At 41.3% G+C, this 15,533-nt stretch overlaps 1 protein-coding gene across 13 annotated transcripts in view; it reads left to right on the forward strand.

The window, feature by feature from the left end:
* DNAH12 (dynein axonemal heavy chain 12) overlaps window positions 1–15,533 on the forward strand; it is a 178,167-nt gene that overhangs the window by 141,144 nt on the left and 21,490 nt on the right. For 11 of the 13 annotated variants that reach the window (XR_006283048.1, XR_006283049.1, XM_038408654.2 and 8 more), the window contains 4 exons: window positions 2,745–2,917; window positions 3,699–3,839; window positions 4,982–5,140; window positions 6,323–6,467. Coding sequence is in view for 11 of the 13 variants with exons in the window: in XM_038408654.2 (XP_038264582.1) it covers window positions 2,745–2,917; window positions 3,699–3,839; window positions 4,982–5,140; window positions 6,323–6,467 (618 nt within the window). In the remaining 2 variants the exon portion in view is untranslated. Of the gene's footprint in view, window positions 1–2,744; window positions 2,918–3,698; window positions 3,840–4,981; window positions 5,141–6,322; window positions 6,468–14,270; window positions 14,600–14,627; window positions 14,684–15,533 lie in introns of those variants that run through there. The other 2 variants (XM_043519996.1, XM_043519995.1) reach the window with 2 other exon arrangements.

Here is a 15,533-nt window from a genome sequence, read left to right on the forward strand (position 1 = left end):
TAGTGGATAAAAAGTACCATGCAGCCAGAAAGGTTTTCCCCTCGACAACCCCTGGCTTAGCACTTGTCTACATGAAAAATTTGACCAACAGAATTATAGCAGTATAATCGTACCAGAATAGATATGCTGGTGAACTCCCTGTTATAACATGTCAAAGCAGAGTATTTAAACTGGAATAAACTGGACAGTCTCTACGTAAAAGAATGAATGGACACAAATCAGACATCAAGAATTATAACATTCAAAAACCAGTCGGAGAACACTTCAATCTCTTTAGTCACTCGATTACAAACCTAAAAGTTGCAAATCTTCAACAAAAAAAACTTCAAAAACAGACTCCAAGGAGAGACTGCTGAATTGGAATTAATTTGCAAACTGGATACAATTAATTTAGGCTTGAATAGAGACCGGGAGTGGATGGGTCATTACACAAAGTAAAATTATTTCCCCATGTTTATTCCCCCCTTCCACCCCCCACTGTTCCTTAGATGTTCTTGTCAACTGCTGGAAATGGTTCACCTTGATTATCACTACAAAAGGTTCCCCCCTCAACCCCCCCCGTCCTGATGGTAATAGCTCACCTTAAGTGATCACTCTCGTTACAGTGTGTATGGTAACCCCCATTGTTTCATGTTCTCTATGTATATAAATCTCCCCACTGTATTTTCCACTGAATGCATCCGATGAAGTGAGCTGTAGCTCACGAAAGCTTATGCTCAAATAAATGTGTTAGTCTCTAAGGTGCCACAAGTACTCCTTTTCTTATTTCAGAATAGTGTCTCCATATGGGGAGTTATCCTGGCATAACTACAGCAGTATAAGTATACCATTACCATTCTGCAGATGAGTTTCCCTATGTAGCCAAGCCCTAAGTGCCTAAGATGCATTAGAAACTGGGGAGAACGATTTGGTTCACAGTCATCTGTTAGAGCCCTATTGTTCTAAAGTAATCTAGATGTATCTGAAAACAATCTTCTAAAACACTTTGTGTTTTGAAGCACTCTCGTTTCATGCAGGTGTGAGGTTACAGGTGATGTTTTATCCTCAAGTCTGAATTTCCTTGCTCTTTTGTTTTTGTAAGGTCTGTAATGTCACTTTGATATGATATTTGTGGCTCAATGTGTTTAATCTTTTTTATGAAAGGAGGGTTTTGCACAATTAGTAGATTTTCCTTAGGACTAGTGCAGGATGATATTCTTAAGCAAGAAATAGGAAGTACATTATGCCAGTGACAGTAGTGAAGATTTCTTCCTGTCCTGAGAAATAACTTGTTTCCACCCCTGTTCCTGGTGTCTTCGCCTTTCACATTGGCAGTTCTTTGTAAAACATGGAGTCTGTAAAAATTGCTAAGGCAAGTGCTCTATTTATATCGGAGAGTGATTTCCTCTTCCGTGGCATGAAGACTGTCTGCTTATAGAGTCAGGTTAAGCTTTTGGTATCTACCTATACAGTGCAAGTAAGCACTAAATTATCATGCAGTTACTTTGCTTTAGTGGCATTCAGTGTGGCACTTCTATGCCAGCCTGTTAACATAAATCCAATAGTGCTCTCTGACTAAATTACTTCATAAAGGTAGAGTGGCAAAGCTATAAAGAGATTCAGACAGAATTCTCACTAAGGCTCATATAGGAGAGAAGGGTTGGCTTCTCAGTAACAGTTGCTTTCAGAAGGAACCTAATAAATTCCATATTTTATGTTTAAGGCACAAGGTATATTTTCTTGCATGGTGACCTACGAATATATTTCCTATAATATTTTACTCAGTTACCTAAACTTTTCCATTATACTTGAACAGACCTATTCAAATATGTGCAGAGAGCAAATAGGTGGAAGAAAAAACATTCCAATCTTTAGAATATACTCTCCTTTTTTCAGTAACATTAACGTTTTTTGCTGCATTGGAATTCCTCCTTGTGATGTGCTTAAGAAATACATAATAGAGAAATGGGGTATTTTCAAAAAGCTGACAGACTTACAGGTATCTAGACCACAGAGAATTACAGCTGTAAACTTTGTTTTGGTAACATATTTATGAAAAATAACTTCCCTTCCATATGTGCACATAATTCTCTTTTGATAACAATGAGAGTTAAGTATGCATTGATGGTGACTAGACATCTCTGAATTGTCAAAGACTTTACAGCAATAAAATATCAGTGATTCTGTGTTTTATCTGTTGTTGTGCTTATACTCCATTTGTTAGCACCTACCTACATTAATACTATAATATATACTTACAAGTAAGAAACAATCCTTCGCTCTTTATGTTAGCTATATTCTAAGTTATTTAATTTCATATAATATATTTCATAAAAGGCAAATATATTGTTAAATATCTTCTGCTGGAATGATTATACATGAGCAATTTGAAATCCAGTCATATTTCCGGGCATTAATGGTGAAATCTAACACACCTGATGCAGAGGGACAAGCCTGACGAGTTGTGCCTGGTTTTGTTTTGGTCTTGACTACCTTAGGCCCCAGTACTGCAATAAGCTCTGTGGGGGAAGATCGTGAAATCAAGGGGTCTTTGTGAGAGTCCTGGGTTCCGCCCACCCAGGGCACATTTGAGGGTTAAGGCCTGAGAACATAAGTATTTTGGAGCATGGAAGGTGTCTTATTCTGTGCTTATAAAGTGTCATATGCATTTATTTTTAATAATGATAGTATATATTAATACATTCCTTATGAAGAAAGGAAAATATGAAGAGAAAATCTTTTACAATATTTGTCATTTTGTTTAGGTTGCTGAGAAAACAGAAATAAAAATAGCAGAATCACGAGAAGGTTATAGACCAATTGCAAAGCATTCATCGGTGCTCTTCTTTAGTATTGCAGACCTAGCTAACATCGACCCCATGTACCAATACTCTCTCAGTTGGTTTGTTAATCTCTATATCAACTCTGTTCATGACAGGTAAGTACTTATTTTTGAGCCAAAATACCGTATATCTCTTTATTTCTTTTCTGATCAACAGTTCCCTCCATTTAAAGCATTTACCTCACTAAATTAGGCTTTCCACTTCTGTTTTGTCTCATTGAGGCCCAAGTTTTTAGAAATTATCTCTAATTTTGGTGTTACAAATTTGGTCCAGCAAATATCAGCATCTGTATTTTTGCACCTGCAGTTTTATAGAAACCAATATTAGTAAGTCTCTGAACTGATTGCCCACAGTGCAGCTAGGATGGGCTCAGCTCCCCTAATATGCAGATCAGATAGGTCCAAGTTGTGGTGAGGAACTATCAGCCACTGACTCGTCCCTTTTTAAACACAAACTCTCCAAACACAAAGCATCTTTTATGAAGAGAAGTAATATGATTCTTAGCTTCCAAGTGGACAGGTCTCCTACCACAAGCACTCTCCTTAATACAAAAGGACAGCACTCCCTATATTAATCTGCTGCAGTGTTATTTATAGAGGATTCCAAATCTGGTGTTGAAATAGAACCCATAATGCATGGTGAGAGTGCCACCACCTGAGTACAACTGAGATTTCAATTAATCATTTTGGCTGGGATATTCAAAGGAGCCTAAGGGAGCTAGCTGCCCAACTTTGTTTGGATGCAGTTGGTTGCCTAACTCCTTTAAGTGCTTTTGAAAATTCCAGCCCTAATCTATATCCTACCAAAACCTTTCAAAGAGCTTTGGATTTCTTATTTAGTTGCCTGACTCAATATATGTACAAATGTTCTTTTTAGTAACAAATCCAAAATTTTGGAGAAGCGTCTTCGATACCTAAACGACCACTTTACATACAACCTATATTGCAATATATGTCGCTCGTTGTTTGAGAAGGATAAGCTGCTGTTTTCCTTTTTACTGTGCTGCAATCTTCTCATGTAAGTTTCATCTTTTTTTTCTAGCATCTCATAACGCAAGACGATCATTTTTCATAGATTGAAAGTATTTACAAATAACAGAATACCAGGGCACAAATGGTGATAACTTAGTCTTTAGTGCCTAGTCTTGAAATGTGAGTGCTTTTGCTCCCATTGAAATCAGTGGTTTTGCCAGTGATTTGGGTGGGAAGATGAGGCCTCCAAATGTCTTATTAATTTCTTCCTTTTATGTTTTTATGGTCCCCTTCAAAGGGGTGGATGATGTAATCTAATAATAATACAGTGTGAACTGTTGCCATAATTTTAAATAGAAGGTTTTAGGAAAAATTCTCCAAGTGAGAGGTCGCTCTTTCTGGCAGTTTTGTGGGGCATATTACTCCCCCTTTCTTGAGGAGCCTTTCTTTTTCCCATCTCCCCTTTGTCTCTGCTTTTCCTTCCACCATGTGATCTAGACTCTCTCCACTCTAGCTGACTGGCTGCGCTGCTGCTTTTGCACAGTGTAGTTTGTGTCTGTGGGCATTGGGGAAAGAAAGGAAGACACACGTGGCTACTTGGAAACATCATAATCGGTTATTTTGTGCATACATTTTTAATAACCAGGTTCACCAGCTATATTAATTTATATTGCTTAACTGTAAACCATATGAATTTATAGTGAATGCTAACATGTTTTATGCATCATATCCACACTGTCTTCCACTCTGCCTTATGCATGGGAGGGCCTTCTTGAGCTGATTTGTAAGGCCACAACCATCTCCTCCTCTGCATTCTTCCTCAAGATCCATCTTTGCCATGACACTTACAGGAAATCAGCCAATGATTGATGGGTAGGCTGGGACCCAGATAGCAGTAGCTGAGACTTTTTATAAGTAAAAATAAGTGAATTGTATACATTTGATTGTATCCTTCTTCCCTTACTCTTAATTTATCATTTCTCCTTATAATGTTTGTAAATTGCGTAACACAGTGAGGCCCTGAAACATCAGATGCTACTGCAATATGAATGTTGTAAAATAAAAATGGAACATAACAGCTTTTGCTTTATACATAACAAACAGCTTTTGCTTTATACTATGTCAAAATGCATTTTTAATATAACTGTGTATTGCTTACAAACTATTTTGGCGTTCTTCTGAATTTAGGGCTAGGAAAGAGATAGAACAACAGGAATTTATGTTCCTATTAACTGGAGGAGTGGGTCTCAAGAACAAACACAAGAATCCAGATCCATCTTGGCTACAAGATAAAAGCTGGGATGAACTATGTCGTGCAAGTGATTTCTCAGCTTTTAGAGGATTGAGGTACAGTAAAAATCCATTGTGAAATTACAAAAAACTACATTGACTGAAGTATGTTGCATACATTTAAGCAATATTTCTTAGACTTTCAGACTATCAATGTGATATTGAATATCAATGTGATTTGATACCTGTACAACATAAATTGTGTCTCAGCTTCAGAAGTGAATACTTCTTTGTCACACATTGTAGGGAAGTTGCTGAGGAGGTTAATTAATTAGAAGGTTATTTCATGTTTTATTCAAGTAATTGTCAGAATGAATCCAATCAATTCTCAGATAAAGAACTTGTCTTTCTGGAGTGGATTGTATTACTTTCCCTGTGAAGTCCCTTCCTGGTAGAAGAATCTTACTTTGAAAAGGAGGCAGCTGTGGCCAGGGGGAGTCCCTAATAGCAGAACTCTGTTGCAGGTGTAAGGGAGGAAACACCAGGGTAAAGTCATGGCCCCACTGAAGTCAGTGGGAGTTTTGCCATTGATTTCAATAGGGTCAGGATTTCACCGTAGGATTTTAGAGCCAGTGCAAAGGCATAAGCTTTCCACATGAGTCTGCTGTGGATCTCAGAGCATCTGTGGGGTTTGGGAGTGGGCACTACAGATCATTTCATGGAGGAGCAAACCCCATTCTCTGATAAAACAGCCAGAGTTGTTTGGAGTTCTCCTTCCTTTAAATGTAACTTCTACTGTGGGGAAGAGGTGGGGAACTGGATTAATGTGAGAACCAGTCTCTCCCCCACTCATGGGATAACCAAAGGGAGGGTGTACCAGGGAACAAAATTCCACAAGATTCTTCTTCAAAGAATTTCCTTTGAATTCTTCTGTTGGGTAGTGGCCTTTGTCACGCACAAATATAGAAGAAATAGGGAGTTCACCTCCTAGAACCAATGAATCTCCTGAGATTCAAGCAGACCTTGAGGGATCCACTGGAGACCCAGGCCATACAGATGGAGGCTTTGTTCCTCCACACCAGCTTAGGTGGCCCCTCCCACTTTCCAGCGCAGAAGTCAGGTAAGAAGTTGTATAATATACAATTTTTGGCTGGTTAAAAAGGGGGTAATTCATGTTGAATCGAATTAATTAATTGTACTGCATATGACAGTATTTCTTTGTTCCTCATTTAATCAAATGAATTATTGAAAACCTAAACTCTAGGCATTTACAATAACAGACTATGCTTTTTCTTCTAGGAGTCATATTTCTGAAAATGCAAGTGAATGGCGTAAAATCTATGACAGCAAAGAGCCACACAATGTTCCTTTACCAAAACCATGGGATAAAATGTTGAATGAACTACAAAAGATTATCATTCTTCGGTGCCTAAGATCAGACAAGGTAAAAGGACACGGAAACGTTTGTTTGTAGACAATTATTTGGCATGTAGTACACTTTGATAATTGTTATTGCAACTGTGTTCTTTGAGTGCTTGCCAATATGTATGCCACTCTGGTACCCCCATGCCCTTGAAAGCCAGATATTTTGGCTACCAGTATGTTTTGTGGCTGCTCATGCACTCTGAGTGTTCTTGTGCTCCTGTACCCAGGGCATAAAGGATGGAGTGGGCCCAACTGCCCCTCAGTTCCTTTTTATTGCCTGTGGCTCTGAGACCTTGGTAGAGTCCATGTCCTGTGCAATCACCAAATCTTTTTGTGTATAGTTTTTAGGCATATAGTTTTAAGATTAGGTTGGATTTAGTGTACTTAGTATAGTTTTGCCCACTAGCAAATATTAATATAGTTATTTTTTTCTTCATTTGGTGAAAATATTTTCATGGTACCATGAGTTAGCCATGACTGAACTGAAGTTTCCCAGCTTCAAGAACTGCTCTTCCTATGAAGCAGATACATTGCTTAAAGACAGTTACATGAGCTTTTTTTTTGCCTTGCGGAGCGGTGCATACCTGAAAAATGTTCTATCTGTCAGCCCTTTTAAAAAAGGGTGCAGATGGCTAAGGACGCTTGCCTCAAGCCTTTTCTTCCTGACCATTCAGTGAGGCCAGCTGTGGATCCAGGAAAGCAAGACCACGCTGGACATGAATGCTCTTTGCCCAGGGATGCTGTGGTGAGCTCTGGCTCAATCTTCTGCTCTCAACCCCCTTTCTCAAAAATGGCCTTGTGAGGATCCATGGGTCTAGAACCTCGGTCTGCTCGTCCCTGAGCGACCGCCACATTCATACCACCCCTGAACAGCTGTGGTAAAGCAGCAGTTGACAGATTATGAGCTTTGTGGGCCCAAGCACCACAGGATATGCTGCCCACAGAGGGCCTGATTGGCAGTGCTCCCGGCATCCTGATTGGTCCAGGCACACTACTTGGGGACACCAGGAAGTTTTCTGTGCAATGAGGAAGATCTTAGCCAATTGCTTTGGCAGACCTTACTCCTGCCTTGTTCCTGCCCTGCTCCATTCTGCTTCTGCCTTTTCATTAAGCCATTGCTTCTGTCTAGGAGAGTATTGACACTAAAAATGGACTCCTCCTTCTGGTCCAGATTCAATAACTGGTGCCAAGAACACAATGCAAATTTCAGAAAACCAGGAATTTCATCCATTTTGGACTTTCTCCAGTACCATATAGTCAAGTGTCCACTCTCAGTAGCATGCTATTTGCAGGATCCTTGGGGTCCCTGGCAGACATCCTACAGATAACCAGATTCCTTCAAGCAGTCCGATTAGCCATATCATTAGTCATGCCATTCTTCCTGAAAAGCCATCCCTTTGACTTCTGTGTCAGCCTTTTTATTTATCCATTAAGACTTGTTTCCTAGTAGCTGTCACATCGACCAGGTGAGTGTCCGAGAGGGCAGCCTTATCTATACCGAAGCCTTATTGCTTGTTCCAAAAGGACCAGGTGGTGCTCAGGACAACAGAATCCTTTCTTCCTAAAGAATATTCCTCCTTCCACACTTCCCAAGAGATTATGCTTCCTTCATTCTGTCCAAAACCACAACATCCAACTGAAAAGGCATCACACACCTTAGATGTCAGAAGAGCATTGAACATCTGTCTCAAATGTACAGAATCCATGAAAAGATTGGGCTCTGTATTCATGCCCCTCCACCCAAATGCCAGGGACTCAGAGCTTCCAAGTCCTCCATCACTAGATGGTTTAGTCTATGTATTGTGAAAGCCTACAGATCATCAGAGGTTCCTGTCCTAGAAGGGATCAAGGCACACTCTACAAGATCCTTAGTAACCTCATGTGCAGAACGAGCAAGTGCATCCATTTTGGAAATTTGCAAAGCAGCCACTTGGTCTCCAGCTAACACCTTCATTAGGTACTACAAGGTGGACTTTCTGTCTTGTGCAAAAGCCTCCTTTGGCAGGAAGGTGCTGCAGATGGAGGCACAGAAATAATATAGACTTTTGAGCAAGCTTACAAAAAAGGGACTACTTCTTTCCTACCGAACTTTTGTTTCATAATCCTCCCTCCCAGACATCCAGAATTGTAGGAGATGCTGAGCCGCAGAATTGAAAGTTTCTTACCAATTATTTACTTTCTGCTAGCAGTGTCTCCCAAAATTCTAGTCATCCTGAGTGACTTATGAGTCAAGTGTCAAATATTGAGTGGAATCATTGCCATATGGCAATATTCCTTCATCTGATGTACATAATTAATATCTTTGGAATATGTGTTAGCAAAGTTATGCAAGTTATACAGCCTGATAATAAGTAATGTGGTAGAAAATGGGAGCAGAGGAGTCATGGCCAGACCATGCAATACCAAAAAGCTGATCCGCCTCTGTGAACTGCTGAGAAAGGTGGAAAACCGACCAGACAGCTAGAATTGTGGGAGATACTGCTAACAGAAAGGAAATTATTGCCAAGAAATTCTTAATCTGTGTCCAAGCATATTAAGGAGGTATCTTGTTTACTCTCCAAGGACCATTCTTATGATGTGTGTCCATAGATTCATAGATACTAAGGTCAGAAGGGACCATTCTGATCATCTAGTCTGACCTCCTGCACAGCGCAGGCCACAGAATCTCACCCACCCACTCCTATGAAAAACCTCACCCATGTCTAAGCTATTGAAGTCCTTAAATCATGGTTTAAAGACTTCAAGGAGCAGAGAAGCCTCCCTCAAGTCAACCATGCCCCATGCTACAGAGGAAGGCGAAAAACCTCCAAGGCCTCTCCAATCTACCCTGGAGGAAAATTCCTTCCCGACCCCAAATATGGCAATCAGCTAAAACCTGAGCATATGGGCAAGATTCACCAGCCAGATACTACAGAAAATTCTTTCCTGGGTAACTCAGATCCCATCCATCTAATATCGCATCTCAGGGGATTTGGCCTATTTACCCTGAATATTTAAAGATCAATTACCTACCAAAATCCCATTATCCCATCATACCATCTCTTCCATAAACTTATCAAGTAGAATCTTAAAGCCAGATAGATCTTTTGCCCCCACTGCTTCCCTTGGAAGGCTATTCCAAAACTTCACTCCTCTGATGGTTAAAAACCTTCGTCTGATTTCAAGTCTAAACTTCCTGGTGGCCAGTTTATACCCATTTGTTCTTGTGTCCACATTGGTGCTGAGCTGAAATAATTCTTCTCCCTCTCCTGTATTTATCCCTCTGATATATTTATAGAGAGCAAGGTGCTGACCTTTAGTTTTGCTAGCGGGTGCCCCACCCTGGCTTTGCTCCCTCTCCCAAGGCTCTGCCCCCACTCCACCCCCAAGGGCCCACCCCTGCTCCCCATCTCCTGGTGGCTCTGTATAGCGCCTCCAACCCACTCACTCAAAGAGGCACAGGAGGTTTCCCCTCCTCAATGTAGGAAGGGTTGCCTAGTGGTTAGGGCACTGGCCTGGGGTTCAGATGTTCTGGGTTTGATTCTCTGCTCTCTGCTTAGCCATGGGAAAGTCACTTCATCTCTGTGTGCCCTAGATACCACCTTCCAAATGGGGCTAATACTTCCCTGCCTCCTAGGCTAAATCCATTCATGTCTGTGTGGTGATGGGGACAATGGAGGTATCAAGGTTTCGGCATTCACAACATCTCCTGGCAATGAGTTCCACAGATTGACTGTGTGTTGTGTGAAGAAATACTGCCTTTTGTTTGTTTTCTATCAGCTCTGAGACACCTGAAGGTGTATTTCCTGTAAATACAAATGTTATCACCTTTTTCCAATGGCAATGTGTTTTCTTTTCCCATTAAGTTACTCAGTAATTAGAAATAAAGTCTTAAATATTGTAATCTATTTATACAATGCATTTGATATTTCTCCTGCACAAATGAAAACACATTCCAGTTTAAGGTACTAAAGGTGTAAAGATTCAAAACATAAAAAACAAATGTAAAAATTGAACTTGCATTTATAAATCACTGATCTAAAAGCCTGTTTTAGCCTCTGGAAACAGTTCAGTTTTATAATGTAATATAGAAATCCTGAGTATGTATCTACAGTGACCCAACTGGATGATTCTTAACCAGGCCTTAATGAAAATATAATATGACACTTTGTCTTAAATGTTATTAAGAAAATTTGCTCTCTAAACAATGCCATTTTCAAGAGCGTACTCAAATAGTAAGGAACTTACTAAAGAGACCTGTTCTAAGGCTGTAACACCAGGTAGAATTAAGAGTTCTCCAGGAATTGTAAAAAAAAAGTCCCCAGGGTCCATAGACTAATTCATGAAAGATTTTATTTTCTGATTGAGAAGCAGAGGTATGTACAATAACTTTCTATGGTTTCCATCAGGAGCAACTGAAACGTATAAAGGAAGCATTGACTGTTACACTGAAAATAAAACTGACCGCCTTTGTGGGAGAGACTTGAGATCAGCACTCATCAGGTCCCTTCTCTTTCCGAAGGCTAGCCAGAAACTGCTCTCTCCTGGCTCTCATCCTATCAGCTGGGTGACAAGGAGATATTTACCCACATGGAGTGCTTTGGGTGCCCACTGCCCCTCTGGTTCTGGGCTGCTAGCACTGCAGGGGGCGTTTCTAAGGCGCACAGGCTCTCAGCTGCCCAGCCTGAGGGGACATTTGCGATGTCTCATTAAAGGCTCCCTCTATGTATGAAGGGGTGGAGATGGACAGAGCAATACAGACAGCTCTCCCGCTCGCAGCCACAGAGCAACAGCAGCCTGCACAACGGGGAATTGACACTTCCCACAGCCTCGGGCAGATGGTGAGGGAGGAACCAGCTCCTGGAGGACAGTCCTATCAACCAAAGCAACTTCTTGCTCAGCTCACAGCTAAGGGCTTCAGGTTCCTCCAGTGACAACGTGGAGCAGCAGTTCATTTTCCTGTTTGCACTCAGCTGTGGTAGGAAACTCAGGGAGGAGCAGAAGCCCCCTCTGCCCTCCCTAAATGGTGCCCTGCTCCTTCTGCCCTGGAAAGGGACTACTTTTACCTGCAGTGGGAGCCAGACTAGGAACTGCAGCCACATGCTGCGAAAGAGCTTATCCTGGCTCCCTACCAAACAGTTAATAGGCAGCTGCACTCTACAGCTGATTGCTGGAAACAGCTAATCTGGCGGGCCCCGCATGTGCAAGAGCCGATTTGCGGCTGCCACAGCTGATTAAACTGGTGGGTGCTGAGCACCCACTATTTTTTTCCCATGGTTGCTCCGGCCCTGGGGCTCCCACGGAGTCCGCACCTATGTATGTGTGGATCTGACAGAGTAAAGAACCTTCTGTGTGCCACATGGGTCCAGAGGTTCGAGGGATAGGCATTCCTGATCGTTTCCCCCCTCCACCCCCACTTTCTCTTATAACATCCAGTCCCTGGAGCTAGCAGCCTGCTACATACCTTTTATTCGCACACTGATCCAGAGTTAGGACTACCTCCCTACTCCATCCTAGGGAGCTTTTGGGACCCAGCTGGCAGTCCAGCATGCTGAAAAACAGGAGGAAGTATCTAAAGAAGAGCATCCTACCATGGAGAGGCAGATGATGCCAACTGCTGTTTCTTTGTCTTCTCTGGATGAAGCACTGGTGCCTGCAACCCCCTGTCAGCCTAACAATTATAAAAGTTTTCAAGACCTGCTCCTCTGAATAGTGAATTAATTTGAGATACCTATGGAGGGTGATACAGGATACATCTCAGAACTCATAGATATCTTCCATGCCTCCATGCTTCATTGCCTGGTGATGCCAGTTAACAAAGCATTGTCGGAGCTAGTGAAGAACATCTGGTAAACACCAATTTCTATTGCAGCAACTTCCAAGAATCCAGACAAATGATTCCAGGTGACATTAGCTGTTTTTGAGTACTACTATATTCATCCTGTACCAAGCTCCCCGGTAGTAGCAGTGGCCCAGAAAAGAACTAGGCAACAGAATAAACAAAAAGTGACACCCTCAGACAAAAAAACTCCACAGTGACTAGATTTATTTATCAGGAAAAATATTCTTTGACTAGCTGGTAATTATGAATAGCTAACTCTGAGTTCTTGTTAGTGTCATGACCGGGACATGGGCCGTTTGACCTTGTGGTCAGGAAAAACTATTCTTTGGCTAGCCTGTAATTACGAATAGCTAACTATCAGTCCTTGTTAGTGTCATGACTGGAATGTAGGCAGTCTGACCTATTGGTCGGAGCAGGAGTCAGGCTAGGTCAGATACCAGGAGGTCAGGGTCTGAGACTGGCCAGAGGTCAGACAGAGAGTCAGTCGCAGGCAGGGTCAGGTTACCAGAAGATCTGCAGCAAGCTGTAGGAGCAGATATTGCAGGGGAAGCAGTCCTGAGCAGGGAGAACCCAGTTGCATGAACAACTTCCTGTTCCTGGGTTAAGTAGAAACTTGGGACCAATCAGGACCCCCAGGTTCCACCAATCAGATTCCAGGACTGGTATCCTTTGTTAGAGTTCAGCTGCTGTTCAAGGGTGGCAGGTCGGGACTGCCTAGCTCATAAGAGCCCTGTGGATCAGGGTTCAAGACCTATGGTCCCTGACATCTAGTAACATCTGATTATTTAAATTAGTATAAGGTGTCAGACTTCCAGATAAGCTTCCTCAGAATAGCAGAAAGGCACTGAAGTCAGTAATCTCAGATGAGTAGCTGGTAGTATGAATGTCTTTCCAGGCAGCATTAGATGCCTGCAATATCCATGGCCACATCTATCACCATGTGGAGAGCTTTCTTGTTACAGTCCTCAGGCATCCCAAAGGAAGTACATACAACAATAGAAGAGCTTCCTTCAAGGGCTATAGTATTTTAGGCAAGATGGATGAGGCCCTGCATTAGTTAAAAGATTCTCACTTTACTCTCTGGTATCTAGGATTTTACGTACTATCTCCTACAAGGAAGCATATCAGACCTCTGATTTACAACATACTAGTTTCATCATCCAGGATCATCACTGAGTTATTATTTTCTTGGAGTTGCTGAGAAAGAGACCTACATCCTCTGCCTCACATCCTGCAACTTCCTTGAAGGAATCATTTTTAAAACCTTAGTGAAGAGCAGTGTTACAGAATGCCTGGAAGATTTTTACCCCTTCCCTGTCACACATAGACTTTGGGGATTGCCGTCGTTATTTTCAGTGATCATAGAACCTCATTACACTGGCTCACTGGGTTAAGGAGACCATCTTCGCGGGCTGTTCCCTGCAGTTCCAGATGCTCCTTTCTTCATCTCTTTTCAAGGACCCTCCTCAGAAGAGTCTGTTATGACAAGAGGTGTATTCACTTCTGAATCTTGGAGCAGTGGAAGATGTGACTCTGGAATAGAGAGGGAAGGGGTTTTACTCAAATTATTTCCTGAACCCAAGGAAAAAGGAGTGCTGGCACCCAGCTCTGGAGTTGAGATCACTCAATGCCGTCATCTGCCACTTCAGTTTCAAGATAGTAACTCTGGTATCCATAATCCCATTCTTAGATCCCTAGGACTGGTTTATGACTCTCAACCTCCAGGATACTTATTTTCATATCATGATCCACCCCATACACAGAAAATATTTACAATTCCAAGTAGGAGATTCCCACTGTTAATACAAGTCCTCCTCTTCAGACTATCGACAGTGCCAAGAGATTTTACCAAACATTTGGCAGTAGTGGCAGCCCACATGAGAAATTAGGGAATACAGTTACACCCATATCTCGATGATAGGTTCACTTGAGGAAAGTCACTGCAGTAAGTGGGTGCTCAATGTATCAGATCCTTCACTGGATCCTTCATCTCTTTATCAGATTGGGCCTAAAGATCAACATGGCAAAAATCATTCCTGGCACCAGCTAACCCTAACCTTGTACTAGATTCCACAACAGCAACTTGAACAATCACACATGACAATGCTGGCCAAAAAATAGTAGTCTCCAGCACACTGCACAAGGAGTGGACGTGTGAATACATGTGTACCAGGCAACACATTTTGAAGAACCACAGTTACTGTAAGGCAAGTAACTATTCTTTCTATTAACTACAAGACTGATTAAATGGAACCTAAATGCAGTAAGTTCTGTTAAGATTTCTTTTCTCTCCACACTTCAAAATGCTAGAATTTCACTCCTCATTTTTTTTTTTTTTTTTTTTTTTTGCTGATACAGACTAACACTGCTACTACTCTGAAACCAGTGACATAGCTGTGCAGGTGATCACATGTGTTCTACTTTTACCTAAATATCCTTAGCCTATATGTTATATATTCAGTCATCATCTATAATGATCAGTTTGGCTCTAAATGTAAAATTGGGGTATTGTTTTACCAGTACTACTGATCTCTTAATATTTTCTTCTTCTTAGTGATACTAAATTCTTATACTATTTGATTGTTTCAAATATATGTTCAGGAACACTTAATTTTTTTTTTTTTTTTTACTGTCTGAGTCATAAGACTGTAAGGACAATCACAAGTTTTATTTTTCATCTGTATTGACTATATTTAGTACTTCACAGCACGTAAAATTGCAGAATTAATATTTGGAATAAAAATTGACATGCAGGTTTTTTCATAAGTATATTTCCTCATGAATCTACTTGTACAGCAATAAGGGATCTCAGTAGTTAGTAGAACTATACATGCTATATACATTTTTCATGGCAAAAAGACTTTTACTAGAATTTATGGGAAAACAGCCACTTTGGCAGCAAAAATGGATATATGTTTTGCCTGTGTCACACTGAATGACAACTAGTTGAGGCCTGGCATTGTGCTCTACAACCTGAAGAAATTGCAACTAACAAAAAACATTTGTGAGGACATTATGCCTCACCTACTGAGATGATGTTTCACCCCCACTCCATTCTACCATTCCCTGATTCTGTGAGGGGTTGCTGGGTTTCTTGTTGATAGGGTGGGAAATAATCATCCAGGCACTGGAAGTAGGCATTTAAAGCATAGGAGACTGGGGGAGTACACCCAGTTGTCCTCTGAAGAGGAGACCAAGTTATTAGAGGTGAAGCCTGCAACCCAAGAACACAACCTGTTTAGTGTCTGTTGGAGGAGTTATTTG

This window comes from Dermochelys coriacea, chromosome 7, assembly GCF_009764565.3.
Source record: "Dermochelys coriacea isolate rDerCor1 chromosome 7, rDerCor1.pri.v4, whole genome shotgun sequence".
Lineage (NCBI taxonomy): Eukaryota > Metazoa > Chordata > Testudines > Dermochelyidae > Dermochelys > Dermochelys coriacea.